Below are 23019 nucleotides of genomic sequence, written 5' to 3' on the forward strand. Positions count from 1 at the left end.
TTACAAACATTACGGACAGACGATTAGATCTCTCCCACTTTTCATAAAGATTAACAGCGTCTGGAGTGCTAGTTTCAGTAATGCCTCGCGACTCGTCTTTCCTAATAGCATAGTCAATATCCATCTAGCCTAAATGAAGGAGAATTCTCTCCCTCCAAACCTTATAATTGTCCCCTTTCAATTCGGGAATATCACACTTAATATCAGACATGTTTGCAGATTGATTAACTGTAAAGTTCAAGAATACATTCTCATTATTCAAAATTTGAGACTCAATAAATTGCCGTGTTTTACCAATGTAAAATATGCATTAGTTCATGAACCTAGTGACATACAACTTGTCTGTGGGTCAAAGTCCTACTCAATTAGATTCATACTTATGATAAAACTATCAAATTATGTTTTCTTTTCTCAATTCCTGTGGGTAAATTAAGAAATATAACCTGATATTTTATCCTAATTAATCATACAAACATAACAAAATTCATGTGTGTATACCTTATCACATTAAATATGATTAATCACAACCAATGTTTTTAAATGTGATTTTTTTATACTTAATATATAAATCTAATCAATTAAAGATGCTGTGGCTATTCTTTAATTAATTAAATCATATTCATCACTTAACATTAATTCTTAATAAGAGCTAAATATTTACATAATATTCTAAATAATGTAAATAAACTGAATAACATTGCATAAAATATTCAAGATAATTTTGCATGTATAAAATCATGAATCATACACACAAAACTTCAAAATTAAATAAATATTATATGCATATGATTATCCAATATTTAAAATATATAAGCTCTTAACCATTAAATTTAATGTGCATAAATTATTTAGCTTAATATTACATGCTTAAATACCAAAATAGACATACAATTAATCTGAATAAATAAATAATTCAAACACACTAAAAGCCAATTAACAACTCATATTTAAATCATATTGAATTAAGTAGAGAAATAATATATATATATATATATATATATATATAAGTTTAAGCTTTCAGGCTTCCTTTTTACACTTTCGGTACCGTATTATACCTCATTTTAAAAACACTGTTCATCTTTCTTCTCTATTGAACAAAATAGAATAGAAGCAAGGCAGAGGCACTAGAATGGCTCTGATACCAAATGATAAAATTTAAACAGGTATCGATCTAAACATGCAAATCAATTTAAATGACATATTCAGATCAAACAGCGGAAACTAAATATTACGAGCGTACCTCCAGTCATTGCAGATCGAACGCGAAGCAACGCATACACGAATCCGAAGGCAACTTTGTTCTTTCAGACCCTTACTCATTCTGAATAGATGATGTATTTTTCTGAATAGAGAAGTAGGTTTGGTGATACAAAGCTTAGAGCACCCCATTTTATTTATAGAGTTTGCCCATCACAGAGCTCAACCAATTTGTTATCAGAATGTGGGCTTGAGGATAGGGACGTGAGTTTGTTACTGAACGTTGCAGAGATAAGGGTTGAACGTGGAAGGAAAATGGACCAGATTCAGAAAACAAAATTCTCCAAAAATTGCAATGGGAAAAAAATAAAAACAGAACGTGGAACGTGGGTCATTCCATCATAAGACACTACAAAAGGAGTTCTTACCTAGCTTCTTAGAGTCTTAGTTAGGTTGTCATGGTCTTTCCATAACTAGAAGTGTTGTTGCTACCGCAGAAGTTGCTAGAGTTGATGCAAATTGTTCAACTTTCTATTTGGTTCATTGTTCCTTGGCAATGTTCACTATTGGTAATGCCTTTTCTTTGTTATTAATAAATCTATGAATGGTAACCTTTTTGCTATTAGTTATTCATATTTCCTGAAATTTAATGTCTTCGATTGGCCATCTAGTATAGCATTGTGGGGTCTGAAGCTCAAAAGCAAAAGTATTTATCTTCTTTGGCTCAAATGAAAACTATAGCATGTTAGGTAAATTACCTTCCTTGGATTTGAATGATTTGTATCATTTTGCTTACGTCCCACTCTTAAAAGAGGTTTTTTATTTTTAATTTTATTAGGCTTTGACTGAACCTGATTATGGAGGTGATGCCAGTGCTTTGAAGACCACAGCGACAAAGGTCTAGTGCCTTATGCATCTTATCTACCAATTGTATTTGACTCAGTTATCCTGAAAACTAGCTTAAAATTTTCTAATTTACCACAGTTGATTTACTCACTTTTACTATTGATTCAGTTCATTTTTTCCCCTTTTCCTTTCAGCATTCATTTATTGTGTAAAGTCCAATGCGTTTGTTTGTTAAGTTCAACTGTTGGAGAAGAAGTTGCGACATTCATGATGGACTTGAAGAGAAGGCTCGAGTTAAGTCCAAGCCTCCCGGACCCAATGCTGAACCTGAACTACTCTTGTGCATTGTCATTGTTTGGATTCCTTCCAACAAATATATATTTATATATATATATATATATATATATATATGATTGTAAATCAAGATTGATTATTGGTTGTGGTTATAAGAGGTAATAAGTTAGCATATTTATACTAAGGTGAAAAAGCGACGAGAATGTAAAACTTGGGACTAACGTAAATGATTTTCGAGCCTTGGCTTTGGAAAGAAGTTAGACTGTAATGCTTTTCAATTGTCTGTCATATCATATTAAATGGTGTTTTGTTTTTTTAGCAATTATATAAACTTCATAAAGAATTAACAATATGTACAATATATTTGTTTATTTTTATGATAATTAAAAGTCATATCAATGATAGTTTTTAATTGATTGGAAGTATAAAAAAAATTTACATAATGCGTGCATGCTTCTTAAACTTTTCAAAAAAACATATTGTCCAACAATGTACTACTACAACAGGGATATTGTGTGGTATTCTATTTCTATAGGTGGATTCTTATATTCAGGCATGTTCTTCATTTTTTTTCTTCTAATGTTCTTTATTTTTTGTTGTAATTTTCGTGATGGATATTTTTAATTTAAACTTGAATAATTTTTATTAGGTATGGAGATTGTGACCTTCATTTTTCAACTAATGGAAAATTGGAGATTGCTTGTGGATCCGAGTTCATCAATGGCAGATAGGAGTACAAATAGAATTTCATTCAACGAAACGTACTTCTATTCCTGTGTCAAGCTTTAGTAGAACTTGCCTTTCTCTCATACTTAAGAGGTAGTCAAGAAAGTCATTGAAAATTGTGATGTTGGTTTTATGGAAAAACAATCTAATTAGGAGATAGAGAAAAAGATATAGACCATTAATTGCAGTTATTCTAAAAAAAATACCTCTATAGTGATCGGGATTGTAGTTGTTCTAAAATTAAGTATTATTCTAAATTGATACTTTAGATGTTAAATATTAATTTAAAAATATAAAATGTTTAAAAATTATACATTATTGTTCTATAATTTTTAGAAGATAAAACTAATTTATTTAAATAAATTTCAAAGTCAAATTTTCTTGAAATTTTCCTCGATATATAAATGTCTAATAAATAAACCAAATACAACAATCAACTGCAGAGAACCCCAACAATGAAAATCTAAACAAAGAAATCATGCGAGTATTAATGAAAGAGAGAGATACATTACAAGAACAATCTTTGGTATAAGACTTTTCTTAGAAAGTAATCTCACTTCTTCGGACTTTTGGAATTACAATCTCTCTCCTCACCCATAATAAGTTCATTTACTTTTCTTAAATGTTTTAATAAATATAAGTAGAATTTTCAAATTGGTTCATTGTGGTAGAAATGATTGATTCTGTCTCATCTAATCTATTATTTAAAAATTATAAATATAAGTAGATTATTCAAATTGTTTCATTATGATATAAGTCATAAAACTGTTGCATCTTTGATCGTTTGGCTTTCAACATTAAAATTGGTTCATGATGGACATGTAATATTTCTATAGTTGCTTTCAATATAATTGACTTTATTAATGTTTAGGGCACATAAAAAGGCAGAATAGCATACTTTGCGTCAATTTGATGTTTAAAAGGAAGGAGACGATGTTAAGGAACAAGAGTAAGGAATAACATACCATCTCATGGTTATCTTAACCATCATTTTTATATATTTTTTAAATAATTATATATGAACATAAGATTAAATACTTTTTTATTTTTATTTTTTGGGTTTACTTTTGTTCTCTAAATCTTAAAACAATATTTTGATTTGTTCTCATGTTTTTATTAAATCATTTATCATATGACATTGCCAAGATGATGCTCCAAATTAGTCTTACAATTTTTCTTCAATATGTTTATCTTGAATTAGCAGTTTTAGATATTTACTTCATAGCTTAATCTTTTGTAAATAATGTACTAACAACATATCTAACAACAATAACCTAAATAAAATTAAATAATAAAATTTTAAAACATGAATAACCAAGGATCTTATCGAAACTAAATGGACAATGTTATTTTATAAAATATATTATATATTTCAATCATATTAGTTTTGGTTCTAATTAAATAAATTATTCACCGTTACAATTATATTATGCAAGTATCTATGATAACTATTATTGTTATTAATATTCATTTTCTCTCTTCTATGTTTGTTTACCATTGTCGTCAAGTATTTGGGACAGGGATGGAGACGATGTTAGCAAACAAGAATAACAAATAACATCGTGGTGCTTCATTGTCATGCTTATCTTAATCATCATTTATATATATTTTTTTAAATAACTATATATAAACATAAGATTAAATAGTTTTCAAATTATAAATTTTTTGGGTTTAATTTTGTTTTCTAAATTTAAAAAAATAAGTTAATTTTTTATCATGTTTTTATTAAATCATTTATCATATGACATTGTCAAGTTGATGCTCCAAATTAGTCTTGCAATTGTTTTTCAACATATTTATCATGAATGCATTTCAATATGCTGGCAGTTTTAGATTTTTCCTTCATAGTTTAGTCTTTTGGAAATAATATACTAATAACATATCTAATAACAATAATCTGAATGAAATTTAATATGTATTTCATTGTTTATAAAATTTTGAAATATGAATAATGATTGATATCATCGTAGCTCAATAATGTTATTACACACACACACACACATACACACATATATTTCTAACATAATTATATATAAACATAAGATTAAACAGTTTTTAAATTTTAATTTTTTGGGGTTTAATTTTTTTTTCTAAATTTAAAAAAAAAACTTTAATTTTTTTCTCATATTTTTATTAAATCATTTATCATATGACATTATTAAGTTGATGCTCCGAATTACTCTTGCAATTATTTTTCAACATATTTATCACGAACGCATTTTAATATGTTGACCATTTTAGATTTTTACTTCAAAGTTTAGTTTTTTGTAAATAATATACTAATAATATATCTAAAAACAATAACCTCAATAAAATTAAATATATATTTCATTGTTTATAAAATTATAAAATATGAAGAACTATTGATATCATCGTAGCTGAATAGACGGTGCTATTTTATAAAATATATTATATATTTGAATCATATTAGTTTTGGTTCTAATTAAATAAGTTCTTCACATTATATCATGTAAGTATCTATGGTAATTATTATTGTTATTATTATTTATTTTCTCTCTTCTATATTTGTTTATTATTATTGTTACAATTATACAATTTCTTGGTGCTCCATTGTCATACTTATCTTAACCATCATTTATATATTTTTCTAAAAAATAATGATATATAAACATAAGATTTTAAATTTTTTGGGTTAATTTTTTTTTCTAAATTTTAAAAAAATACTTTAATTTTTTCTCATATTTTTATTAAATCATTTATCATATGACATTGTCAAGTTGATGCTCCAAATTAGTCTTGCAATTGTTCTTCAACAAATTTATCATGAATGCATTTCAATAAGTTGGCCATTTTAGATTTTTACTTCATAGTTTAGTCTATTATAAATAATATACTAACAACCTATCTAACAACAATAGCCTCAATAAAATCAAATATGTATTTCATTGTTTATAAAATTTTAAAATATGAATAACAATTGATATCATCATCGTAGCTAAATAGATAGTATCATTTTATAAAATATATTATATATTTCAATCATATTAATTTTGGTTCTAATTAAATAAGTTCTTCACCGTTACAATCATACCATGTAAGTATTGGTAACTATTATTGTTATTATTATTTATTTTCTCTCTTCTATATTTGTTTATTATCGTTGTTACAATTATACAATCTCATCATGCTCCGTTGCCATGCTTATCTTAACCATCATTTATACATTTTTTTTTAAAAATAATTATATATAAACATAAAATTAAATACCTTTTTAATTTTTTTTAATTTTTTGGGTTTAATTTTGTTTTCTAAATTTTAAAAAAATACTTTGATTTGTTCTCATGTTTTTATTAATTCATTTATCACATGATATTGTCAAGCTGATGCTCCAAATTAGTCTGATAGTTATTTTTCAATATATTTATCACTAATTCATTTCAATATGCTGATAGTTTTAGATTCTTACTTCATACTCTAGTCTTTTTTGTAAATAATATACTAATAACCTATTTAACAACAATAATCTCAGTAAAATTAAATATGTATTTCATTGTTTATATAATTTTAAAACATTAATAACCATAGATATTATATATTTCAATCATATTAATTTTAGTTTTTATTTAACAAGTTTTACACGTTTATAATTGAATGTATACAATTATATTATACATTTAATTTTGCAACTGTATTATTATTTTATGAAAGAGAAAATGTTCACTCACTTGGTTTTGGAAAATGCTGTGTAATGATGCATTGTTTACAATGACCGGAGAAAGACAATAAAAATTGGCTTTGGGAGAACTTTTTCTGAATCACAAAGTGCAATCTGGCATGGAAATTATCTTTGAGTTTTCTAATCCAGCAGTTAATTATGCTTTGTTTTGGTTATGTTTAGAAACTAAATACAATGTAATTGTGCCATGTGTCAGTTTTTGTAAACAGACAACTCCTATTGTGGTCAGAATTTTCCTACAAACAATGTTTCTAAATTTAAATACTTTGTTAATTGACAGTTTATTATATAATATATGTTTTATTTTTCTTAACCTTCAAATCATTTTAAATGTGTTGATCATAAATTTTTTAGTCTACATTCATTTTTGTTTGTTCTCATTTACTTAGTTTCCAATTGAATACATGATAATACTATTCAATATTATACTCATACGAATATACTTATACGGTCAATTTTCACGGCTTACTCGTGCATATGCACGGGTACTAAACTAGTGTGTGTGTGTGTGTGCGCTAAAATTGACTGTATTAACCTGATTTTTTTATTACTGTGTGCTTCATGTTGACCAGTCGTTGGTCCAATTTCCAGTACCAATGGTTTAAATTCATGTCAGATGATCACGCAGATAGATGTTCTTCCCAACTAGAATTATTATATGAAGTACAATTATAATAATTTTCTGTCACTTCAATAGAAAAAACTTATTAGAGCATCTCCAGTGCAGGTTTCTTCCCAGGTGCTTAATGGGAAGAAATCGTTTCTTAATTTCTTTTTGCACTGGAACAGGTTGACGTGGAAGAGTGAATTCCTTCATTGTTGAGAATCGTTTCTTATATAAGCAACCATACCTAACAATTAAAAAAATAATTCTCTCAGACATAACAAATATCTAACCATTAAAAAATTGATTTTCTCACACAGGACAGCTTCAACACGAGGGAAAATAAAACTGTCAAGGGAAGAACAGGGAACATATATACTTGTTGAACAACCACAATAAATCCCAAAAATCATAAAATTTGAAGAAAAAAAAAAGAAAAGTGATTTAAATCCAGATTCAAGCAAAACAGTAAAGGGAAAAAAAGGGGAAAACCAAACCCAGTCAAGAAGAAGGCAAACGCACCATGACAGAGACGAGACCATGACCGGAGACGCGACATGCGACCGTGGCTGGAGACGCGAGATACGACCATGGCCGAAGACAAGACCATGGCTGGAGACGCGACCATGTCCTTCATTGTTGACGCTAGTGAAGGTGACGCGAGATGCTACCATGGCCAAAGGTGGTGACACGAAGTGAAGGTGAGGCCAGGCGAAGGTGTTGTGATGGTAGCCAGAGGTGTTGACGCCAACAAAGGTCACGTGAGACGAATAGCCATGGAGGAGAGGAAGAAGATAGATAGAACGAGAGGGGGAAGCTTCTGGAGGTGGTGAAGAGAGAAAAAAAGTTATCGAGAAAAGAAGAAAGGACGTAGGTAGCTTTTTAGGTAATGAGGTGAGACGATCTAGATTGTCCATCTTATTAATGAGGATGAATCCGAACCGTTGAACAACTTAGGTAATTAATGAGGCAGCATTTTGACCGTTGATGGAAATGTTACCGTTGCTATGTACCGTTGATCTAAAAATAATACGTTGAATGTGCATAAATGAACGTGCTATGGAAATGTTTTCACTGTGCTACACTATTCACTATAAATTTATGCATGGTACAACATATTTTGCACAATTCTTGTACCACTAATTTTTTTGTTGTTGTTGCTATCAAGTGTCAATTTTTTTTTGTTCTTTCTGAAATGGATCTCAATCAGTATAATTATCAATGTTACTATAGTTATTTGCAAAACCAATCACTCTCTACTAGTGAAAATTCTCAAAATCCACCGCAATATGTTATGTATCGACCACCCCATAGCAGTGAAAATTTTCAAAATCCACCGCAATATGTTATGTGTCCACCACCACCTCCTACTAGTGAAAATTCTCAAAATCCACCACAGTATATTATGTATCCACCACCCCCACACATGTGGTATATGCATCCTTCATCCAATGTAGAGCCACCTACCAATGGTAGTTCTCAAAATCCACAAATTTATAGTCAACCATCAACTCCCACCAACTCAAACACGTGTTATAGGTCATCTTTATCCAATATTGTGCTCCCTAGCAATGAAATTGAATCACCCATCGGCGTAGACGGTATTCAACTAGACGAAGGAGATGAAAATTCAAGTGGAAAAAAAGTCGTACCGCATTCTCGGTCACAAAAGATGTGATTCTCGTCCGATCATGGCTGAATGCATCAAAGGATTCAATTATAGGAGTCGACCAAACATCAAAGCAATATTGGGCAAGGATAAAAAATGCGTACAACAATGACGATGTGCATCAAAGCGGACAATTTTGTGAAAGAAGCTGGACTCAATTAAAATCTCAGTGGAGCAGGATCCATCCTCCAGTTCAAAAGTTTAATGAGTGCTACAAACAAGCAAATAAACATAGGAGAAGTGGAAGTTCAGAGAAGGATGTTTTGGTTGATGCTCATATGATTTACTCACAAGATACAGGTAAAAAATTTGAGGTTGAGCATGCATGGTTGTTGTTGAAAGATCAACCAAAATTTGATGCTGAATTTATGTCAAAGTGTTAAAAAAGAACAAAGGTTTTTGCTTCTGAAAATTGCTCGTCGTCTTCTAACCCAGAGACACCCATTGAAGTCGAAGATTATGATACGCCATCGCCAATGTCTCACCCAATTGGACAAAAACCAGAAAAAAGGAAAAGCAAAGGAAAAGAATTTCCTAACACTCTCGATTTATCTGGCATAGAAAGTGTAATGAAGGATAAAAATATGAACACATCAAAACTTATTCAATTAAAGGAGGCACAGGAAAAGCGTATGCAAGAATAGGAACGACGTATGGAGTATGAAATCCTCATGAAGGATACATCCAACATGTCCGAACAACAACGCAAAGACCACAAAAAGTATTGTGACCATATTAGGAAAAAAACTAGGATATTAAATTTTTAGTTCTTATGCTAATGTTGTGTTTGATATTTAATTTTAGCAGTGTAGGTATTTGTTGTGTCTTAAATTTAGAATTTTATGTTGTAAAACTAGCCATTGAAAAAACTAGTCGTTGAAAAACTAGCCGTTGAAAACTAGTCATTATTAATGAAGCTATATAAATGTCCAATGTTTCATTATTTTGACATATTCTCATACAATATTTCTCTCTTATTTCAAACACTTTGGTTACCATATAATGGATCCAACCATCGATTTAGATGAAGTTTTAGATCAAATGATAGATGAGGAATTGGAAGACAACACCGATGAAGAAATCATTAGGTTGATACTTGAGAGCCAACAACAACTACATAGCAACACCACTAGGTGTAGCCAAAGAAGAAGAGTGGTACATCGTAATCATTAAGAAGGTCATCATTGATTGTTCAATGACTATTTTTTAGAAAATCCTGTGTACACAGAGATTCAATTCCAAAGAAGGTTTCGTATGTGAAGGCATGCGTTTCTTCGAATTGTAAACGCACTCAACAAGCATGATGAATACTTTCAAATGAGGGTCGATGCACTACGTCAAAAAGGCTTATCTCCATTGCAGAAGTGCACAACTGTTATTCGTATATTGTCTTATGGATCACCTGGTGACAGTGTGGATGAATACATTCGAATTGGTGAAACAACTACAGTGGAATGCTTGGAGTGATTTGTATTAGGCATCTACACCATATTTGGGAATGAATACTTGAGGAGACCAAATGATGAAGACACTGAACGCCTACTACAAATGGGAGTGGCACGCAGATTTCCAGGTATGTTAGGTTCCATTGATTGTATGCACTGGGAATGGAAAAATTGTCCAGTTTCTTAGAAAGGTCAATTTTGTCGAGGTGATCATCGCAACCCAACAATCATTCTTAAAGCCGTGGCATCACAAGATTTATGGATTTGGCATGCATTTTTTGGAACCGCCGGTTCAAATAATCACATTACTGTGTTAAATGGATCTAATGTGTTTGATGAAGTTTTGTCAGGACGTGCGCCCGCAATGCAATTCATAGTGAATAGAACCCAATATAATATGGGATACTATTTAGCATATGACATTTATGCAGACTTTGCCACGTTTGTGAAGACCATCTCAATGCCACAAGGAGAAAAACGAAAATTATTTGCAGAACGACATGAATCGGCAAAAAAGGATGTAAAATGAGTGTTTGGAGTGCTCCAATCTCGATTCGCAATTATACGTGGTCTGACACGTTTTTGGGATGTTGGTAAAATGAAGAATATCATATATGCATGCATCATATTGCATAACATGATTGTTGAGGACGAACGTGACACATATCAGAATAATATTGATTATGATAGTGTAGGTAATAGCACTTCAACATTTGAAGTATCTTTAGGTGCTCACCCTAGTATCAGATCAACATACCTCCAAAGGAGAGCACAACTTCATGACAAACAAAAACACCGCCAACTTCAAGCAGATTTAGTTGAGCATATTTGGGAATGTTTCGGAAATGAAAATAACAATTAATTTAATGTAATATTTTTTGTTTTTCATCATTATGTTTTTTATTTCAATGTCATTGTATTTAAATATCTATTATTATGTAAAAATGTATTTTTTATTGTTACACATTTCCTTTGAATGTTATGCAATTTTTTTATTTTTAATTTATATTTAATATTTTCTTCATTTATTCATATTTATTATTTGTATACATAAAAACTGAAAAATGAATTAATTATTTTATTGGAATAATAATTAAATTATAATAAAATAATTTAAATGTTTGAATTTCTTACGGTTTCTTGCATTGGAGTAAAATTCTATTGAGTTTCTTATGAGTGACATGGCACTGCGGGGACCACAAAAAATGCTGCGAAGACCACAAAAAGATGATTAGGAAACCCATATAAGAAACTTGGGTTAGAGATACTCTTAGTAGTGTTTAAAAGTTTTGATAGATAGGGTAGGAGGCACCCTACCCAAATCCACTTCTTTTGTGGGAGATAATGAGATTATTTTTAGGGAAACTATCATTTGGTCTCCAAAATTGTAATCTCCTGAAAGTATGAAAATATTATTTGGGTTCCCAAAAATATAATTATTTATCATTTTAATTCAATAATTAAAAGATTTTTTTTCTAGAAGTTAATGTTTGTGTTTATATAACATGTTATTTATTTATGTGTGGTAGTTGGTGGTGCACACTACACACCAGAATCTAACGGCATGTAGATATTGTCAATTGATGATATATATGTGATAGTTGATGGTATACACATGATAAGTCAGTCACGAGTCATAATAATTATCTCCTATCAAATATATGTATATTATCAATTGTCTCATATCTATGGAATTGTCATATATTATCTACTTATTCATCATCTTTGGAATTTTAGGGGATCTTATAAAATACCAATAACAATCAAGAACACATTACGTTAGATTATCAAGAAATTTTTTAGGAATATTTGGATTCATAATGGTTGATCAAACAAATACAGCGGAATCTAAATCTGTAGGTGATTTTCTGATCTATGCGCTCTTCTTAGGATCTATTGGAATATTGTGAAGACGACAGATAATCGGCTAATAGCGTAACCGGTGACTTTATGATTTTTCCTCAACTGGAACCTCTTTATTCCTCAATAGGACCTTAGTAACTCTTTAGATGGGAAGAAGAGAAACTATGCGTGTGGCGACTTGGTATATTGGGGACCATAACCTTCTTATAGTGTGTTAACTTAATAAGGCTCTCATTATCTCCTAATGGACCAACAATGACATCTGTTCATTTAAGTTCATATCATCTAATTTAGTTGTCTAATGGATTCACTTAATTTAATTACATAAAATTAAAACCACTAATAATAAATAATTAATATAATTGTCTTATAATATTAATCCATGTTAATTATTAGAATAGAAAATTCAAACATCATCAACTATCATGTAGACATATAATACTAGTGTGTAACATAAACACAAATGTTTAAATGATATTTTGATACTTTTAGGAACTAGGGACCTAAGTGTCAAGCAAATTAGATCGGAGAACAAATGACACTTTAGCTAATTTTATTTTTTTTCCAGCTATTAGTATTTTGATAACTTGTGAAGCATTGATATATTGTAGAAATGGATTTGGCAGCAGCCATATTCATGCATTCACGTGATTATCAAATCGAAATCATTGAAGGAAGGATACACATCTCACATGTTAAAATAAATCTGAGTATTTGAATTTTCATATAACAGTTAACTGACTACATAAAAACATAAAATAATTGAAAAATACTCCTGAATTGTACAACAAATTGTTACACGAAATCACACAAATAAGACAATGGGTTATTCAACTTTCACTCCAATCAAATAATTATTAGTTACTTAACTGGTGAAACCATTAATTCTTATTTTTGTGTCAATTTTTCTTTGTAACAAATAGCCTAATTGAAATTATGACTGCAATAAATCTGGACTCATTCTCATAATACTAACTAATGGCATTCATATGAGAAAAGCAGTGAAGTAAAATCATACCAAGTTCTCACTCAATTGTGAAAAATGAATCTTTCTTGGGGTAAAACTCTGATCAATCTTTGGTCTTTGTGCTATTGACAACTTTAACTGCAAGAATTTTCGTTTACAGCAGGTGAGAGCCTAAGAGCATACAGGGCCAAGCAAATAAGACAAAATGAAAATTGCACTATAGTGTATTAAACTATTAGTATTGAAATACCACACCATACTTGCTTTTCTTTTTCTGATTTTGGTAGTGGCACCATACTTGTTTTTAAGTGCTTATTTAATTATTATGTGTCCATTTGTTTTGGCAGAGAAATCAATATTATGTGTTCAATTCAAACTTGGGAGAATCAACCCTACGTTAGATACCCTGCAGAACTACATGGTGGAGAGAGAAAGGGCACCCCTGGACTTAGACAAGGGCCATTTCTTTTCCCTCCCTTTCAAAGGGTATCCCTGGAGTTGAAGTTGAAGCAGACATAGAGAAGAAAAGGGCCTTTACATTTTTGTATTTTCAGCCAGAAATGGTAGAAAAATAAGGTAACTTCAATGGTTTCAGAACAGAAGTATTAGTTAGCATCACCATCATCAAATAAGGTTGACTTAGTGATGTGAGAGTCACACTTCTGATTTCTAAGACTAACATTTTCTTTGCTGTTTCCTTTTCCACAACAGTAGTAGCATGGCCAAAACTGGAAGCTGAAACTCATCTCCCAGCTTTCACATTCAAGCACATAGTTTTGATGCCTCACAACTCAGACCACATCAACCAGTACAGGTTATACAAGTGCTATTGCTGAAGTACAGCACACAGCTTCAGATACTAAAAGCCAAGTGATGTGTCTGTGCACCACATGCAGAACTCTTGTGTCTTAGCCTTTTACTATTGGATTGCATTTATGTTTCCAGGACCAAGCAAATGCTGTAGGGTCATAGTCAGAGCCACACAGATACATTATTCAGGTCTTCTGTTTCCTAGCAGCAAATAATAGTTTTTTTAAGACCCACCAATGCCCCACATAAACAATAGAGGAGCCATTGCTAATTATTAAGAAAGAAATGCTGTAGAGTGTAGAGTAATGTACTGTGTATGTACATCTATAGTGAGATCTATCCTAAAGGCCACTACCACTGCACTTGTTAGCCATCTCTGGGAAGAGTTCTTATTCATGGACAGTGAAAGAGCGGACAACAACCAAGGCACGAATGCAACACACACTGCAATCTCTAGTACACTTAAAATTAAGATTGCTAGCAGCAGCAAACAAGGTGAGGAGAGTTTAGACTGCTCAAACTTACCTTCACCAAACATAAACAATGCCATAGAATCATCACCTTATGGTTCTCCTCTTGTGTCCCCACCTTCATCAGCCTTTGTTTCAGCATTGCAGTCTCCATATATATCTCCAAGGGCCATAATCCCAGACCCCCCTAATGGTTCTTCTCCTTTGGAAAACCAACCATCGCTACCAATTACTACAACAACAGCAACCACTTCCACCCCAGAAGATGTGCCAAGCAGTTCCTACACTCCCCCTTCTGATCAATATGAGTTCTCTGATGACACTGCTGACACAAGGCTCAAATATGTGACATGTTTTCCTGAAGCAGCTCCTGAACGCATCTCATTCTCATTTCAAGTCCCTAGAATTTCTTTTGCAAAAGGTCCTGTCTCACCTGCTACCAATGCTAAACTAAGAAGCTGTGATGTTTACATTGGATTCCATGGCCAGAACCCCAACTTGGTGCGCTTCTGCAAGTGGCTTAAATCTGAGCTTGAGCTTCAGGGGATTGATTGCATGCTTGCTGATAGAGCAAAGTACTCAGACAGTCAGAGCCATGAGATTGCCGATAGAGTCATTTGCTCGGTGGCATTTGGAGTGGTGGTTGTTACAAGTTCCAGCTTCCTCAACCATTATAGCACGGAGGAGGTGAGATTCTTTGCTCAAAAAAAGAACTTGATCCCTCTCTTGTTTGATACTGGACCATCTGAGATTATGTCTCTTCTTAACTGCAACTCTGTTGACAAAGAATGTAAAGAGACAATTGATGGACTAATGAAATGCAATGAGTTGAATCTAGAGGCTACTGATGGTAACTGGAGAAGCTGCATAGTGAAAGCTGCTAGTATCTTAAGAGCAAGACTTGGTAGGAAGAATGCTGAGCAGAAGGATAATATGCAAGGATATGAGAGTTTACCTTTTCCAAGGAACACATACTTTGTAGGAAGAGAGAAGGAGATTATGGAGATTGAAGGCCTTTTCTTCGGTCAAGGGAACTGCATGGAACAAGTCCAAGATCATTGTAGGGCATTCACCAAAGGAGAAGCTAGTGGAAGTGGACAATCTGAAGGCCTTGCAGATGAGGAAAGTGAACCAGTGATAGGTAGGTGTGGAAGGTATTTTAGTCTAGAGATGGGGAGGAGCAAAGAGCCAACTTTAGGGGCTTGGGTTGAACCAACCATAGGAAACAATTCTGTGAAGAGGTTGAAGAATAAGAAGTCAAAGAGTGGAAACTACAAGAGCTTGTGTAGCAGTGTGATTTGCATTAATGGAGTTTCTGGGATCGGGAAGTCTGAGCTGGCACTAGAATTTTCTCATAGATATCACCAGAGGTACAAAATGGTCTTGTGGGTTGGTGGTGAAGCCAGGTATCTTAGGCAGAACTTATTGAACTTGTCTCTCAATTTGGGATTGGATGTTGGTGCTGATTCTGAGATGGAAAGGGGTCGGATTCGTAGCTTTGAGGAGCAAGAATTTGAAGCATTCATGAGAGTCAAGAGGGAACTGTTTGGTGAGATTCCTTACCTGCTGATTATTGATAATCTTGAGACAGAAGTGGAATGGTGGGAAGGGAAGGATCTATATGACTTGATACCAAGAAACACAGCAGGGACACATGTGATTGTTACTACTAGGTTGTCCAAAGTAATGAGCTATGATACTATTCAGCTTCCACCTTTGCCATTATCTGATGCAATGATTCTGATGATAGGCCGAAAAAGGAAAGATTATCCAGCAGATGAGATCGACATCCTTGAAAAATTCAATGAAAAGCTTGGAAGGTCGAGCTTTGGTGTGTGGATAATTGGTTCATTGTTGTCTGAACTTGCAATAGGCCCTTCTTCTCTCTTCGAGGCCATAAACCAGGAGCCACTCAATGAAGATTCAAACTCTTGCTATACGAGCATTGCAGAAGAGCAATGGTGCAAGAGCAACCCTTTTCTCATGAAGACCCTTCTCTTTTGTTTGGAGACTTTAGAGAAAACTAAAGCTAAAGGGAACCTCTTGGCCATAAGAATGCTGCTTGTGAGTGGCTGGTTTTCCCCTGCTCCCATTTCAGACAGTTTATTAGCCAATGCAGCAAAGAGTATCCCTATGGTCGAAAACCGCCTTAAGAAGTGGACCAAATCTCTGAGCCTAACACCTAGTTGTTTATCATTGCGGACGTGGAAAAATGAAGAAGATTCAGCAATGCTTCTTGTGAAAATGGGACTGGCTAGAAGGGCTAATCAACATGATGGATGCTGGCTTCATTTCCATCCCATAACACAAGCATTTGCCAAAAGAAAAGGTGGTTTGCAGTATGCCAAGGCTGCAATTCAAGGAGTGAGAAAAATGGGCAGCCAAGTAAACTCAGATCACTTATGGGCCTCTGCTTTCCTTGTGTTCGGGTTCAAATCTGAGCCCCCACTAGTGCAGCTGAAGGCAATTGATATGGTTTTGTACATCAAGAGAACAGCTCTCCCCCTAGCAATTCAAGCCTTCACCACTTTCTCAAGATGCAATTCATCCTTGGAGCTCTTAAGGGTGTGCACCAATGCACTGGAGGAAGTTGAGAAGTCCTTTGTCTCTCAAATCCAAGATTGGTCCTCACATAATTCAATTTGTTGGAAAAGGAGACTGCAAAGAGACCAAAAAGTGGATGAATATGTATGGCAAGATGTCACCTTGTTGAAGGCAACACTGCTGGAGACAAGAGCAAAGTTGCTAGCAAGAGGGGGGCGTCTAGACAGTGCCAAGGAACTGTGCAGAACATGCATCAGTATCAGAACTGTGATGCTTGGCCATAACCATGCACAGACGTTGGCTGCTCAAGAGACATTAGCAAGGTTGGTGAGAATGAGGAGTAAGATATGAGTTTGTTCGTTTTGTGTCTTCTACTTTACTGTTAAACTTCATACAAAACAACACCTGTAGTGAAAAGGTGTATAAATGTTACTATGGCAATAAGCATCACTGTGTATGAATGTACTACTAATGTTCCTTATCTGCCTCCTCAACAAAAAAGCATTACTGTGGCAATAATGTTGTTCTTGTTAGAGGCATCTACTGTAATGTTGGAGAATATGATAGTGCCAATGGAAAATCTAGTAGTTACCTTAGTATGTTGCTGCTCTTCGATTGAATTTGCATTACTCTACTGCAAATTATCAATCAATAAAAAATTCATTAGTAGAATTCAGCTGAGGTTTTCTACAATATCTACATCACGTGGACATATCTACAACGGTTGATGAATTTAAATGAACACCCTGAAGACAAGTGGTGAACAAAATTGTGTTCAACTGGATGCAAACCCACATGCCGTGCAAGTAGATAAAGAAAATTGTTTTAGATTTTATTTAATTAGAACTACATGTTTCTTATGTATTGACTTTCAAAGTTAAGAACAATCCAATAAATTACATAATTCTTAGCTTCTGAGATTTTTTCCCCCTTAAAAAGAACAAGATATTAGATTCAACAAAACTAGAAATTTGAAGCATCAAATTGGTAATTTGAAAAACATTAACAAAGCGGAAGAAAAAACCAACTTGATAAGACGACTTCTGATGTGCGAAAGCTCAGTAGGTCCTGCACGATGTGAAAGCTTTTTCAACCGTCAGGATCCTATTGTCACTCATCGTAGTGTGTAGACTGTCTCTTGGAACCGCATCATATGGTACTTTTTCCTTTATTTAAAATGAATTTGAAATTCCACGTGGATTGATGGTACAACAGTGGGCCCCACTCATGTAAAGAACCCTTGGCCTAAACTGTCTCTATGCTACCATCTTTGTCGTTTTGCAATGGCACACTTGGTCCTTAACTTGAACCTCCTGGAGACAAGCCTCCTTTACCCTAAAATTTTAGTAACCTTTGTAACTCGATTCGAGAGTTGATTTGGTCGGTGCAAAATGTGCAATGCGATGGGTGGATGTTGAGTTAGTGAGGTCATGTGGCACATATAACACTTTTCACCCTCACATATATATAAAAAAAAAAAACATATAAAAATATGAAATTAACTACAATAATTTTATTTCATTAATATAAAGGAGCTCATGTAAGTAAAAAAGTAACATTCGCTTTAATATTAATAAATAAAACTTATTAAAAACATATCCGACTCAGAACAAGACCGTCAAAGTTTACAAAAAAAATCTTGTTAAACAGTAAAATAAAATAAAGTAATATAACATCATGCAATTGAAATAAAAACTTATGTCTCAATCTCACATTTTATCACAGCATTGTGTCTCAGCATTCTCTAGCATGAGGTTCTTTAAACTCATTCACCTAGTCATCTGCTCCCACGAACACAAGGTTCGAGATCATCATAAGATATAAATACAAACAACACATAGGGAGTGAATTATCACATTTTTAAATAAATAAAACATAGATAAACAAAGACATAATCAATATAAATTATTGAAGTATTTATAACATAGTTTAACTTAATATAATCCACATTACTTCACCACTTTATCATTTAAAATTCATTTTTCAATCATCAATCACGTTACACATGAATCACACACTCGAGTAAAGACGTAACAACACTAATCAATTTCATAATAAACAATTCACAAGTGCTATGCAACATTTATACTAAAACTCAAATCTATATGCAATGTGGTACCATGTTAGTGAAAAAACCACACTGGGGCATTTAGGAGTACATAACAAGACACACCACACAATGGGTATGTCAGGTTACTCTCACTAAGTAAAATCATAGGGTGACCAATCAGAGTCACTCTGTTTTGCGAGAATGCTCCAACCGTATCGGATCAACATAGGTTTAAAGGAGCACTCAAACCGAGTGTCTTTACCCCCAAGGCCTAGACTCCGAAGAATCCGTTAAGGCCTCACCTTCCTAATTCAGGCCAACCCCTAAAGCAATTTTTGCACACAGACACTACTCATGAATTATACAATACCCACGACCTCATACTCGTGTTTCAAACACGTTTAACACATTGCACTACAATTTAACAGTTTAGGTTCCTAATTAGGAATCCTACATTTTTCCTTTAACACTGCGCATAAACACTTTTCTTAAGGTAAACATCAGTTGGGTTATTGTATAATTCACAACTCACACCATAAGTATTGTCACATCAAGTGTTAACCACACACTTATTCGCAACCAAATTTCATGTCCACAATTTTAACATATCATCACGTCACAATCCACCATCATATGTTTACGTGTATCTCACAAATCATCGTATGTTCAACTTTGCATTTATACTTAATCTTAGTAACAATGTTATGATCTCAAAGTAACATGTTATCTCACAATTTATCGCATATCGTAACATCCCATTTTTCGTGAATTAAATTAAAAAGGCTTTTCATTTAAAATAAATAGAGTTTAAAAAAAACGATGATAAGTTTTTTGTAATTAAATAAATAAAGAGAAATAGGTGTATTAAAATAATGGTTTGAGAGAAAATAAAAAGATATTTGATTTGTTCATTTGATAAGAAATAAAATAGAGTTTCTTTCTATAAAATAATAAAAATAAATAAATAGAGTAAATAATTGATTGTGAATACCCTAACTATAAATAGTGTTATGACAGTTTCACAGTGACGATGCCTTATCTTCCTCTCAACTTCATTTTCCCCTCTCTTCCTCCCAAAACCATCTCTTTTTCCCGCATACCACCAAACCTATCCCAGAAAAATGACAATCTCAAACTCATTGACCGTTGGATCATCTTGAACTTGGAGAACCCAGTTCAGAACTCATTCCCAAACATTCTCACCGTTGGGAATTTCGAAATCATGTTGGAGATAAGAGAAATACACATCTCATTGTAGCCTTTTCTTTTCTCGCAGAAACCCAAAACTGTCTCGGTAAAAATATGATCCAGAACTCGTTAATCGTTGGATTTTCGTGAAATTTTTATTTTTGGTTCGTGACGTATTTCCTCACACTTTAACCGTTGAGATTTGTTAAATAATATCTACAGAGAGAGGAAACAGAATTGCACGAAGACAGTATAAAATGAATGCTTCAATCCCTTCTCCTTCTCTTTAACGTTTGGGAACCCTATCAGAGCAAACAGAGTAAAAAATTGAGGAATCTCAGGAAATTGCTAGAGATGCCGCTATCGCTGATGGAACACACATGAGTATGGTTAGAGGTAAGGGATGAGTTTATCACAATTGGGACTTAGAATGCACATGTGTAGGGATCCTTATAGGATTAAATTGAGTTTATTTTGGGATGTTTATTGAATTATACTTTTTTCCTTTATGACTATAAATACAATATTGATGTCCTGATACGAATTGGTTGATAAAATTAAGTGTTATTGGTGTTTTTATTTTTATTCCTATGATTTAGATTAATTGATTTTGATATAATTGTGTGAAATTATTTGAGGGGTTATACTCCCCATGTTGTGATAAACCTTTTATATAAATTGTTATATTAAGATTATGAAATGGTGATTCAAATTGTGAGTATCTGATAAATTGAATCTGTGATGAATGGTGAAATACATGTGTATTGAGATGTGTGTATTGAGTTGTGAGCTATAAATTGTACAATCACACAATTATAAGACCCTTTAAGAGCGACGAGTATTGTGATGGGACCTATTGTGGGAACCCAATGAGTTAAAATGATTTTGAAAACAATTGAGTAGTTGTGTGTATTGCATGATTCATAGGTAAATGTATATGATTCATGAAGTGTGATAACGTGTTAAATTGATATTATACCATTGTGATTGAGATCGAGTGTATATGATAAATTAAGTATGCATGTGATTGAGATGTTGTGTGCATTGAGTTATGAACTATGAATTGTACAATCACACAACTATAAGACCATTTAAGGGTGACGAGTTAATGCTAAGACCCTTTAAGGGTGACGAGTTAAAACTATTTTGATAACAATTGAGGAGTTGTGTGTTTTGTATAGTTCATAGATAGAGTCTGTGTGCTAAAATATTTTCTGTGTTGGACCTGAATCAGGAGGGAGAGGTCCTGACGGACTCTTCGAAGTGTATGCCTTGGGGGTAAATACACTCGGTTTAAGTGCTCTTTTAAGCCTATGTTAATCTCATATGGTTGGATCATTCTCACAAAACAGTGTGACCCTAACTGGTATCCCTATGATTTTACCTAGTGAAAGTGACCTGACTTACTAGTGTGTGGTTTGTCTTGTCATGTAGTCCTAGGCGCCCGACGTGGTTTTTCACTTACATGGTACCACATTGCATATAGGATCAAGTCTTAGTGTATATGTTGCATAACGCTTGTGTATTGATCGATATTGATTGACTTGATGACATTGTGTTTTGATCCATGAGTACATGAATGTTGTGAAAATGAATGAAATGTGTTGTGTTGTAATGTGATGTTGGGCGACAAAATGGTGAAATCACGTGAGCTATGTTTAAGTAAGTTTTATTTTGTTTATATGATATTTATATCTACATGTTATCTTGTTTCTCTCCATTAGTTAAGAATGTGATAACTCACTCCCTGTGTGTTATTTGTGTTTGGATCTTGTGATGATCTTGAACTTTGTGTTTGGGGAGCAGATGACTAGGTGAATTACTTTAAGGAACCTTGTGCTGAAGGACGTCGGGACACAATGCTCTAATAGGATGTGACATTGTGGGCATAAGTTTTTATATTAATTGCATGATGTTAGTCTATTTTATTTTACCTCACTGATTTAACAAAAGATTTTTTTGTAAATTTTGACGGCCTTGTTTTGATCCGAATATATTTTTAATAAGCTTTATTTGATAATAGTGAAGTGAATGTGAACTTTTTATCCACGTGAATTTGTTTACCAATATATTTTTATATATTTTATTTATTTACATATATCTCGGGGTAGAGGGTGTCATACATATTCAATTTATCACTCACATAATTTTAATAACAATTTCATGATCTCAATATTACTATCTCGTAATTATAATCATACGTGATGAATTAAAATACAATAAACATCCCAAAATAAACCCCCATTTGATCCCCTAAGGATCCCTACATGTGTTCATTCTAATCCCAATTGCGATAAACACATCCCTTACCTCTAAGCGAGCTCATGTGTGTAGTCCGACAGTGATAGCGACATCTCTAGCGGTTCCCTAAGATTTCTCAAGCTTTTCCTCTATTTGCTCTGTTAGGGTTTTCAAGCGTTAGAGAGAAGAAGAAGGGATTGGAGCCTCCAGTTCACTGTCTGTGTGTGATGAGAATTTCTCCCTCTACAAACATTATTTTGCAAATCCCAATGATGCAGATGTGTGGAAATGCATTTTGAACCCGATGTCCAAATTTCATAATGATCCAATGATTAACGAGTTTGAGATCGTAGTTTTACTAGTATAGATTTGGGTGTATGCGGGAAAAACAAAGAGATATGTGCGAGG

General features: G+C 33.0%; 1 protein-coding gene and 2 long non-coding RNA genes across 4 annotated transcripts; 2 read left to right on the forward strand and 1 right to left on the reverse strand.

Annotated features, from left to right (window-relative positions):
- Window positions 1-1013: 1013 nt before the first annotated feature.
- Window positions 1014-2404, forward strand: LOC114408118. The gene is made up of 3 exons (XR_003665818.1): window positions 1014-1946; window positions 2036-2095; window positions 2238-2404. It is a non-coding gene; the product is annotated as an uncharacterized LOC114408118 (long non-coding RNA).
- A 4929-nt stretch (window positions 2405-7333) lies between these two features.
- On the reverse strand, window positions 7334-18450 carry LOC114409358. 2 transcript variants are annotated; one of them, XR_003666048.1, is made up of 4 exons: window positions 18161-18450; window positions 17725-17766; window positions 13360-13446; window positions 7334-7611 (listed from the first exon to the last, which is right to left on the reverse strand). It is a non-coding gene; the product is annotated as an uncharacterized LOC114409358 (long non-coding RNA). The 2 variants fall into 2 exon arrangements; XR_003666049.1 differs by lacking the exons at window positions 7334-7611; window positions 13360-13446 and adding an exon at window positions 17428-17537 and having other exon boundaries at window positions 18161-18401.
- On the forward strand, window positions 13668-17731 carry LOC114409357. The gene is made up of 2 exons (XM_028372784.1): window positions 13668-13884; window positions 14020-17731. The coding sequence occupies exon 2, from the start codon at window positions 14424-14426 to the stop codon at window positions 17481-17483; it is 3060 nt and encodes a 1019-aa protein (XP_028228585.1). The 5' UTR covers window positions 13668-13884; window positions 14020-14423; the 3' UTR covers window positions 17484-17731.
- Window positions 18451-23019: the final 4569 nt, after the last annotated feature.

Source organism: Glycine soja, chromosome 4 (genome assembly GCF_004193775.1).
Source record: "Glycine soja cultivar W05 chromosome 4, ASM419377v2, whole genome shotgun sequence".
Classification (NCBI taxonomy): domain Eukaryota; kingdom Viridiplantae; phylum Streptophyta; class Magnoliopsida; order Fabales; family Fabaceae; genus Glycine; species Glycine soja.

Coding starts and splice junctions, on each gene's coding strand:
- LOC114409357 (XM_028372784.1), top strand. CDS start 14,424: ATGTACTGTGTATGTACATCTATAGTGAGATCTATCCTAAAGGCCACT.